General features: G+C 61.7%; 2 protein-coding genes across 3 annotated transcripts in view; one reads left to right on the top strand and one right to left on the bottom strand.

Moving 5' to 3' along the window:
• RUFY4 (RUN and FYVE domain containing 4) overlaps positions 1-2313 on the top strand; it is a 7772-nt gene extending 5459 nt beyond the window's left edge. Inside the window, exons 9-13 of the mRNA XM_085311049.1 lie at positions 6-72; positions 206-312; positions 879-1025; positions 1745-1876; positions 2003-2313. Coding sequence (XP_085167175.1) covers positions 6-72; positions 206-312; positions 879-1025; positions 1745-1876; positions 2003-2105 — 556 coding nt within the window. The 3' untranslated portion in view covers positions 2106-2313. The remainder of the gene's footprint in view (positions 1-5; positions 73-205; positions 313-878; positions 1026-1744; positions 1877-2002) is intronic.
• A 2356-nt stretch (positions 2314-4669) lies between these two features.
• Positions 4670-5761, bottom strand: LOC146592471 (C-X-C chemokine receptor type 1-like). 2 transcript variants are annotated; one of them, XM_085310960.1, is made up of 2 exons: positions 4933-5761; positions 4670-4848 (listed from the first exon to the last, which is right to left on the bottom strand). In XM_085310960.1, exons 1-2 carry the CDS (start codon positions 5744-5746, stop codon positions 4670-4672), a joined length of 993 nt encoding a protein of 330 aa, XP_085167086.1. In that variant the 5' UTR covers positions 5747-5761. The 2 variants fall into 2 exon arrangements, with proteins under 2 accessions (XP_085167086.1, XP_085167087.1); XM_085310961.1 differs by having other exon boundaries at positions 4670-5752.
• Positions 5762-10119: the final 4358 nt, after the last annotated feature.

Below are 10119 nucleotides of genomic sequence, written 5' to 3'. Positions count from 1 at the left end.
GCGCCCCGCGGAGAGGAGCCTGCGGAGGCCGGGGCAGAGCCGGGCCCCGGCACGGCCGCCAACATGGTGACGGTACGGGCGGCTGCCGGAGGCGCATCCGCAGTGGGGGCGGGTGAGACCCCCRGCACCCTCCAGCGAGAGCCCCCCCAGTCGTGCCGTGGGGGCMGCGGGGGGTCCCGGCTGAGCCCGGCGCCTCTCCCCGCAGCGCCTGGCCGCCCTGGCCGCCACGGCCCAGGAGGAGGCCCAGCAGGGCCGGCAGCAGCTCCAGGCCCAGCAGCAGGAGGTGATGCGGCTGGAGGAGCTGCTGGGCAGGTAGGCGAGAGCCCCCCAACCCCGGCCTGCCCCCCACTCCCACTGTGGTGCCCCCTCACCGCATGGCGGCGGCCCTGGGACAGGRAGATTTGCCCCCCAGATGCCCTGCTGCCTCCCCACGGGGAGCAGAGACAGGGCACGGGTAGAGGGATGGGGCARGGGTTTGGTCTGGGGACTAATGGGTAAGGGGGGCAGAGGGCTGGGTGGAAGGATGAATTTGGGATGGGGAGATGTATTAGGGATGGATGGGTGGAGGGAGAGAGGGATGGATTGGGGATGAGTAGATGGAGGGATGGATGGGTTGGCAGAGGATGAAGGGATGGAGGGATAGGGAAGGATGAATGAACAGCTGAAAAACAGCTGGGTAGGTGGATGGATGGACTGGTGGATGGCGAGATGGCCATCAGGATGCAGAGATGGATGGATTGGGGGATGGATGGGTGAGCAGATGGAGGGATGGATGGAGAGATGGCCAGCTGTGGGGTTGAGGGGATCCCCCTCACCTCCCCAGCTCTCCCACCACCCCAGGACTGATCTCAGAGCTGTTGTGCCACCCTCTGTGCCAGGGCACAGCAAGATGGGGAGCGCTGGGCATCAGCCCTGCAGCGGGCGCAGCGGGAGGCCATGGAGCGGGAGGCCACGCGTGGTGAGGAGCAGGCTCGGCAGCAGGAGCTCATCCGTGACATGAAGGGGCGGCTGCTGGAGCTGCTGCGGTGAGAGCCCTGGGCAGCCCTGTGCCCACCCTTTCTGTGGCCACCATGGCTGGCAGACTTTGTGCCATGTGCAAATGGATGCGCTCAAACCCYTTTGCCCAGAGGAGGGCACCAGAGCCCAGGAAAATCCCACTCGCTACCTTAGAAACCCAAGTGGAGGCTTGTGCGCGCACCTTGGATCTTCGAGGCCAGGCCTTGCACGCAGACCWCCCATTGGTGGGCTAGTGGTGCGCGGGCAGCAGCTGTACTGGGGGCTGTTACAGCAAAGGGCACACAGATTTTTGCCATGGCTGTTGCATGTGTGTAAACCAGAGAGCACAGCTGGCAGCCAAAAAGGGGATGTCGCGTGGGAGTATGTAACACTTGTGAGTGCAACAGAAGGTACAAGACGCACACACACTCCTGCCTGTGCGTAACCTGTCCATGCCGTCAGGCTCATGTGCCCCCCACACACACATGCATGCACATGTGTGAGTGTCTACATGTGTGAGTGTTCACATGTGTGTGTGTGCACACGTGCCTGTGCCCACCCAGCCACGCTCCCATGAGTCCCCACCAACTGCAGAAAGGGAGATGCCCAAGAGAGATATCCACCCATTGACTATGCACCCARGGGGTCCAGCCTTGGTGTAACCTCCACTCCTGAGGGTGCTGGCAGAGGCAGAGAGGCTCTGCCAGCCTCTGCACCCAGGTGGAGCTGACCTGACTCCTCTCTGCAGGGAGAAGGATGCACTGTGGCAGAAGACGGAGGGCATCGACCCACAGATGCCCAGCATGGCGCCCCGTGACATGGGGCTGTGTGCCCGCTGCCGCAAAGATTTCCGCCTCCTCTCCCGGCGGTACTGCTGCAGGTGGGACCTGGGGCATGGAGGGAGAGCATGGGGCAAGAGCATGGGGCAGGGAGGTGGGTATACAGAGGGATGACGGGCACGGGGATATCATGGCCTTGTGCTCATGAGCTCATCCTTTCTCGGCAGGTTATGCCAGGGCAAGGTGTGCCACGCGTGCTCTGTGGACGTGGGCAAGCAGGGCCGTTGGTGCCTGCTTTGCTACCAGCAGAGGCACCAGCCGGCCACGTGAGTCAGGACCAGGTCCATCGTGCTATGCCTTGACACCCCCTCCAGCCACAGCCCACCCTAACTGCCTCCTCATGGACTCACATGAGCCAGGGACCCAGGTGTCCAGGGCCTGCTGTGCGGGTCCTTCCACTCAGAGTTTAGGGTTTCAGACCCGTCTTTCACGTGGCTGGTCCACAGAGAGAAAAACAACTCACTGCTGCTAACTCTGTGGCTTCTGTGTCACCTGCTGGTCGTCGTCGGTTTGAATCCCTGGCCGGGGTGCAGGAGGCAGGTGATACCAAGGCAGGCTGTCCAAGCCCTCCTTGGGAGGAACCTGTCTCAGAAAAGTATGCCCCATCTGATGCCTCTCTGAGCCCCTGCCCCACCATGAGGCCCTGGCGGGGCGGCAGCAACAGGCAGGGGAGGCAGCTCTTAGCCAACACCCCCAGCTTCCTGCCAGGCTGCAAGGAACCACTTGGGCAAGAGGTTTCTCGGATGCAAAGGTGATAGGCTGTCCCTGCCAAGCTGCCCCACTGCTCCTGCCCAGCCTCGAGGCCCCAGGATGTGGGTCTCCAAGCCTGGGTGCTGAGGGACCCCTGTGCCCCTGTCCTCAGCCCCTCACCACCCACCACACAGCACACAGCAGGCACCCACTGATACCTGCTACGTTAAGGACCCCCAAGATCCCGAGGCAGGGGACAGCGGAAGAGCAGTACGAGCCCCCCATGGAACAGTGCCTGGGCCCGCTAAGGCAGACACCCTACCTGTGTTGTGGAGGGTGGCAGGTGGGACCCCAGCAGGGTCACACCCCCCCCCCCAGCCACTCTCCTGCACTTCAGTGCCAGCCCCAGTTGCCCAAGCCGTGGCGGAAATACTCCCTCCTCCCCTGCCCAGTTGTGTAAGGGGCAGGTTCCCAGCCCTTTGCACAATGACCGCCCGGCAGGCGGGGGGGACACACAGCACTGGGGGGGACAAGAGGAGTGCTGGCCCCCTTGGCTCATTGAGGTCGGGGCTGGCTCTGTGTCAGCGAGGGCAGAGAGCAGCTGCAAAGGGATCTTGCCCTGATTTGCATCATCCAGGCTCAGATGGGTATTGGGAAAGGGGTGGCGGGAATCTGCCCCACCCCCCGCCCTGTTCCCAGGAAGGACTAACAGGTCATAGACACCCCAGGACAGGACAGGGGCTGGTTCTATGACGCAGAAAGTGAGACCTACTGGGGACACACAGGATGCAAAAACATCTGCAATAGCCTCTTGGGTAATGATGTTTTCCTGGCTTGGAAATGAGCATTACAGCACGCACCACAGGGGCAAGGTGGCCTGGACATATTGAACATAGCCTTTTTCAGCACGACAGGAATCCAGGACCCATATCACCAGGAAACACCATGCTCAAGTGGCTCCCCAGAGGTGTGCCTGAGCCCTGTCCCACCACCTCCATCCCACATGGCCAGATCCCTATGGCAAACAGGAGCCAAACAGGGGTGACAAACCCATCAGCTTCTTTATTGATGGACAGCCATCAGGCATAAACACCATCCGCATCTCATGGCTCTGGCATGGGGTCCCCAACGTCACAGGCTCTGTTCCAAAGTGAGGGGAGGGAGGGCAACGCTGGGCATCTTTTCTCTGGAAACAAGGTCAGGGTGGCTCATACCCTCTCACTTCCTGCGCCCTGTTCCAGCTGGGGTCCCTGTTCCAGCAGCAGCCTCGCACATCACCGTGACATCGCTGCCCACCAGCCCTTGCTGTGTCCTTGGTGCCTGCTGATGGTGCTGAGGGCCACTCCATCCCTGCTGCATTAGGCAGCCTAATGGACAGCTACATGCACCCCGGCTCACTGCCATGTGCACCGTCACACACCTCCCCAGCTCACTGACACGCACACAATCACACACACAGTCACACACACAGAACCATGCACTCTCCCATGCATACTTCCCTATTCACGGTCACACACACTTTCACACACAGTTGTGCACACACATGCATAAAATGCACAAAAATGTGTATCAACTCACAGATGACAACATAGTTGCGCACACTAACATGCACAGGAATTCATGAACATCCAGTAATGCTTTTGCACATATTTGCGTGTGAGAGTATTATTGTGCACAGTCACACGCACATACACCTGCTCAGCCACACATACAGCCACATACACACTTATGCACACTCACATATGCACACACAGCTGTGCACACACAGACATAGAGCCTCACACGATCACACCTACACAGACTCCCACATATGCGTGATCACACCATGATTGCATGCACATACGATCACGCACTACATGCAATCTCACACAATTGCACCCATGCAAATTTATGATCATACACATASCATTGCACACACATGCAGTCACAGGCAGTCCCCCCATGCACACTCTCACCATCACTGACATGCAGCAAGCACAGACCCATTTGACACCCATCTGAGAGTGGGGAGCCCTGAAGGGCTGTGCCTGGCACCCCAGGCCACGTCCCTGRAGTCTGTGCGAGGAGGCTGGGGTGTGAGGGAAGGGAGAGTCGGGCTCCTGGGGCCTGCTGCAAGCCAGGCAGCTCCTGGAGAGTAGCAGGGCTCAGAGGGTGGTGGAAGTGTTGGCAGAGGAGGAGGCGAAAGAGCTGCGGCCGTAGCGGGCCACAGCATCCTTGCTGATGAGCCCACGCTGGGCCAGGATCTTGAGGAAGCTGTTGCGAAACTTCTGCCCAATGAAGGCATAGATGATGGGGTTGATGCAGCTGTGGGCGAAACCCAGGACTTGGGTGACAGAGAGGGCTGTGTCGATGCGGTTCCTCCTCTCGCACGTCTCGGCAATGGCCCGAGTCCTCATGAGGGTGTCGCTCACCAAGGTGATGTTGTACGGCAGCCAGCAAATGAGGAAGACCAGCACCACAGCCAGGATGACCTTCATGGCCCGTTGCTTCTGGGCGTTCTTGGTCTGGAGGAGGGTGTGTACGGTGACACCGTAGCAGAAGAGCATCACCAGGAGAGGCACCGCGAAGCCAAAGGTTTGCGGGAGGACCCGCAGCACCACTCGCCACTTGGCTGTGTCCTCACCACCAATGCGCTCATAGCATACCGTGCCATTGCTGGGTGAGGTGAAGGCCTCTCGGAAGAGAAGAACAGGCAGGGAGAGCAGGATGGAGAAGACCCAGATGCCCAGGCAGACAAACTTAACCCAATGCCTCTTCTCAGTGGCAGCCCGGGTGGCATAAACGATGGCCAGGTAGCGGTCCACGCTGATGCAGGCCAGCAGCAGGATGCCRCTGTAGAAGTTGGCCTCCTGCAGCACAGAGATGGCCTTGCACATCACGGTGCCAAAAACCCATTCATGGGCCCGGTAGGCAGCCCAGAGTGGCAGACTGAGAGCGAAAAGCAGGTCTGCCACAGCCAGGTTGAGCAGGTAGACATCAGTGACAGAGCGGTTTGTTTGGCTGGAGGTCACCACCAACACTACCAGCCCATTCCCCACCACACTGAGGAGGAAGACGAGGCAATAAATCACAACCACCAGGTACTTATTGAGGACAGAGCTATCAGGCCGGCATGGGGAGGAGGAGATAGCAGTGTCGGGCATTGCAGTGCTGTAGTCATAGGTGTAGTTGTAAAGTGAGAAGAGATCAGAGAGATCTCCATTGAAGGAAATCGTCTCCATTTTGCCTGCAAGGCACAAAGGCATCATGAGTGCAAGGCATGGTCTGAGCCAGAGGTAGCAGCATCTCTGCGTCCTCCACATCTCCATCCCCCAGCAGTGCCCCTCCATCCCTCTGCTGTGTCCCATGTCCATGCTGTGCCAGGTAATGGGCAATCCTACATGTGGACACTCTCACTCGTGTCCCCTTGTACAATATCCCCCCCCAACAGTTCAGTTGCTTCCTCCAGTCTTTCTCCCAGGACAGAACCTGACCTATCATCTCCCAGGCCATGTCTGCAGCTCCAAATCAGCATGGTCCCAGAGCCATGCAGCTGCCAGGAAGAGCCCAGTTCCCTCCAGGCCGGGCAACGTTTGCTGTCAATCCCATACCAGAAACAACACAGCACCAAGGACAAGTCCTCAGAGAAAGACCAGCCAAATCTCGTCYCAACCCTATCCCTTCCCTGTCCCCATCCATTCTCCCCTCCCACAAAGAAAGGATTTCTTGATTGGCATAGGTRTCCTCCTGGGTCCCCACCACTGATCGACCATCTCATCTCAGGGTAGGGKCTCCCCATCAGTGCAGCACCTCTGCTTGAATTCAGTCCCCTCCAGGAGGCACCTGGGCCCTTGAGCACATCTGGGGCCCTGAGATATATGTTGGTCCTTCAAGGACCYCTGAGCTCTTCAAGTATTTCTGCAGCCTTCAAGTACCTCTGGATCCCTCCAGCATCCCCAGCCTTTCCAGCATCTCTCCCCTGACTCTGCCCTTTCTGCCACCCCGCACAGCAGCAGTGCTGCAATCATGGTGTTAGAGTGGAACTGGGAAGGCCTGAAAGGGATTTCATGCCTTTCTTCTCTCCCCAGGTCCTGTCCCTGTGTGACGAGTTCCCTCCCTGAGATAGAAGGACATGTTGCCTTTTGCAGACTGCTTTGGAAACATTGCATGTCTCTGGTTTTCCTGTTCCTCTGCTCAGCATTGCTGGCTATCTCCATGCCCCTTTAGCGCTACTGTGGTGGGAACATCACAGAAACAGTTGCTTTTTCTGTGTCTCCTGGCATTTAGGACATTGCCTATGCACACCATCTGCATCTCCCTGAAGACTATAGGGTTTCATGTTTTTCCTGTTGTGGATTAAGGCTTCCTTTTCACTCTGGTTTTGTGCCTCTGCCCCGTTTCCTGGCTCCCTCTCCCCATCTGTGGAGTTGCCAGATCTGCTCAGAGGGTGCTGAGGCTCCACAGTGCTGGGAGACTCGCCCTGAGCTGGCCTGGTTTGAACCCAGCCACTCTCCCTGGGAGCAACTTTCCTCTTCTCCCTGGTGGCAACCTCCCCACTGCAGCTTCTGCTGGTGTCTCTGCCCTTTTGCTGAGTCTCTCTGCAAGGAATCCAGCTCCATCTTCTCTGTAGCCCCCACAGGAGAGCTGAAGACAGCAATTAGATCCCCCCCCTTCACCCTTTCTTCTCCTAGCTGAACAAACCCAGCTCCTCCATCTCCCCTCTTATGTCCTGTCCACAGGGGATGGAGCAGCTCCAGTTTGTCAGTCTCTTCTGTACTGGGAGCCCAGAGGTGGACTCAGTGCCTAGCCAGGCTCCCACCAGTGCCAATGGAGGGACAAACCCTCCTTGGCTCTGCCAGCTCTGCTCCTGTGGAGATTCCTCTCCATCTGCCTGGTGGGCTGCATCCCAGGGCATTGCTGGTGCTCAAGGGGAAGGTCCCCAGGGCAGGGCTGCTGCCGGCTCCTCAGCCTCCACGGGCTCTGGGCAGAGCCAGACACTTGCACTCAGGGTAGAAGAGACATGCTTCCCCTTGGGGTATTTTTGGCTTCTTGTTTTGACTCCCTCTCAAAATCCCTGTGGTTCCTCTGGGGACCAGATTTTCCCTGCCCCGTGCCACTCCCCTGCCATGGGTATCAGGCTCCCAGCCCAGCCCAGGGCTGCTCCRGAGAACAAGAAGCACCCAGTTTCCTCCCCAAACCTTCTGCCGTGGAAGTCCTGCCTGTGAACCAGCTGGCCCAGCAGGTCTCTTTGCAGGGGCAGGGAGGAGGGGCAGGGCATGGGGAAATCTCCTCCCAGCCCACCGCCAAGTGCAAAGGAAATGGGAGCAGGTGCTTTCACCCACATCACCTGCACTCCCAGGCCCCAGAGAAGGATTTGCCTCCATTTGGGAGCCAGCTGAGACCAGCCCCAGGCACAGCCCCCGGGCTCACCCTCAACGCCAGCTCCTTCCTCGCCACRGCTAGCTACCCCCGTGCAAGGCAACCCAGCCCTCGGAGGCCAGCCGGACCCAAGAGACCATCCCAGCACAGCGAGTGCCCTTGTTCCGGCCCCACCTCGCTCCAAACATGGGGGCAGGCAGCAGCTTAGCCGTGCAGCTCAAGGGGTGGCAAAGCCAAAGAAAAACCACAGGCTCTAGTCAAGCATCCTTGAGGACTCACCKGTTGCTTAGTTAGCTGTTTCCCCCAAAGTCTGGGGTCTTTTGCCCTTCCTAGTCCGGTTCTTCTTGGGAAGCTCCCCTTGGATTTTGCCTGTCCTTCTCTCCTTGGTCTCAATCTCCACTGCGGGCTGACGTGGGGACAAATCCGGACGCAACCTCCAAACAGCTCCGGAGCGGAGCTTCACGGGAGCGCGAAGTGCTAGGGGCGCGTGAGGCCCGCGGAGGCTCGCGGAGCTCCGGCTCCCYGGCGCGCGCCAGGAGAGCCGGAGGGTCCCTCACCTGCGCCGGCTGCCAGTGCCGCGGTGCCCTCGTGCCTCTGCTCCGCTGGCCGCTTTATGCCGCCTGGGGAGGAAGCGAGGTTGCAAAACCACCATCCAGCCCAAAGAGGAAGTGGTAGCCAGAAGGGACCTTCTCCCGGCTCTCCGGACCGCCTTCCCTTGGGCTGGGGGGAGCTCGGCAGCCCCCGCCGCCCTCCTGCCCCATGGCGGGCGGCTCGGCTCTCYGGGGGCGGCAGCGCCCTTGGCCGCCCAGCGGTCGGTCACTTGTGGGTGCATCCGGAGGGGAATCACCTCCTACCTGCAGTGATTCCCCCGTGGGTGCTGGCACCGTGAGCCCGAGGGGGCCCACGGCGGAGGGTGGGGGAGGTTTCCATTCGGGGCCTCCCGGGTGTCACAGCCTCCCTGCAAGACCACAGGACCCCCCCCCCCGCGTGCCCCACGGGGGAGCATTTGCCCTGGGCAGTGAGCCAAAAGGAGGACGTGGCCCCGTGCCTCAGTTTCCCCTTTGACAGGGCCGAGATTCACCCTTCCCTGCTGCGCACAGGGTGGTGCCGCCGGAGCAGGGCCAGCCGGCGGGAGGAACAGAGTGGGCTCCGGGCAGCGTGCCCCACGCGCGACGCCGTGGGGCCAAGCGGCTTCCAGGGGCGCCTCGGAGCCCGCGTTCAGTGCCCCAAGCCCAGGACCGGCCGCGCGGCACCCGCCGGGGACCCTGCAGAGCGGCACCACGGGGAGGTGCCCCACGGCCGCCCCACRGCRGCCCCGCTCCCGGGCACCCCTGGGGGGTGGCGCAACCCCCCCCCAGGACCCCCCAAGGAGAAACCGCCAGGGCGGCGGCGGGGGGCTGCTGGTGGCCCGGCCCCCAGCACCGGCTCCAGCGACGCCCCAGCCCCATGGGGGCCCGGGCTGTCCCTGCCCCGAAGCCAGCGGGAGCTGCCATCGGGACCCCAGGCGTGGGGCGACCACCTCCTGGGCAGGACGCCCTGCCTGACCCCACGCCCTCGGCACCCCCCTTGGTGCTCCCAAACCCTCGGGGTGCCCCCCAACCCCACCTCTGCCTGGGGCACCCACATGCMCCCCAGGCACCTCGTTCCCTCTGTGGGGGCACCCCACACTTTGGGGGACCCATGGGCACCCCCACACTCCCTTGGGCTGCCCGAATGCCCTGGGGCACCCCATGTTTTGGGGACCCCCCGAGGTACACCCACACTTTTAGGGCCACCCTTACCCCTAAGGGTCCCCCCAAACTCTGGAGGACCCCATAACCCTGGGGCACCCTCCCACACTCCCCTGAGTCACCCTGTGCCGCAGGGGGACCCCACACTTTTGGGGACCCTACAACCCTGGGTATCCCCACAGCCCCCTGGGGCGCCCTGGGGGCCCCCCAGAGCCCCCCACACTTTGGGGGGCCCCCACTTCCCTGGGGGACCCCCTCCCTCAGCCGCCCCCGTGCCCTGGGGGCCCCACACACTTCGGGGTCCCCCCCGGGTAGCCCCGCCCCCCGCGCTCCCGTGGGCGGGGCTGAGGGGCGTGACGTCACGCGGCGGGAAGGGCGGGGCAGGGAGCAGGGGGAGCGCGCGCGCAGGCGCCGCCGCCGCCCGGCTCCGCCGCGGCCGGGCCGGAAGTGACGCGCGCGCCCGAGAGCGGAAGCGGCGGCGCAGGCTCGGGCGGGTCCCCGGTGCG

Source organism: Rhea americana, unplaced genomic scaffold, assembly GCF_003343005.1.
Source record: "Rhea americana isolate MKP2758 unplaced genomic scaffold, rheAme1 scaffold_33, whole genome shotgun sequence".
Taxonomy (NCBI): domain Eukaryota; kingdom Metazoa; phylum Chordata; class Aves; order Rheiformes; family Rheidae; genus Rhea; species Rhea americana.
The sequence above is the reverse complement of the archived record's forward strand: the minus strand, read 5'-3'. Positions and strand labels throughout refer to the sequence as shown.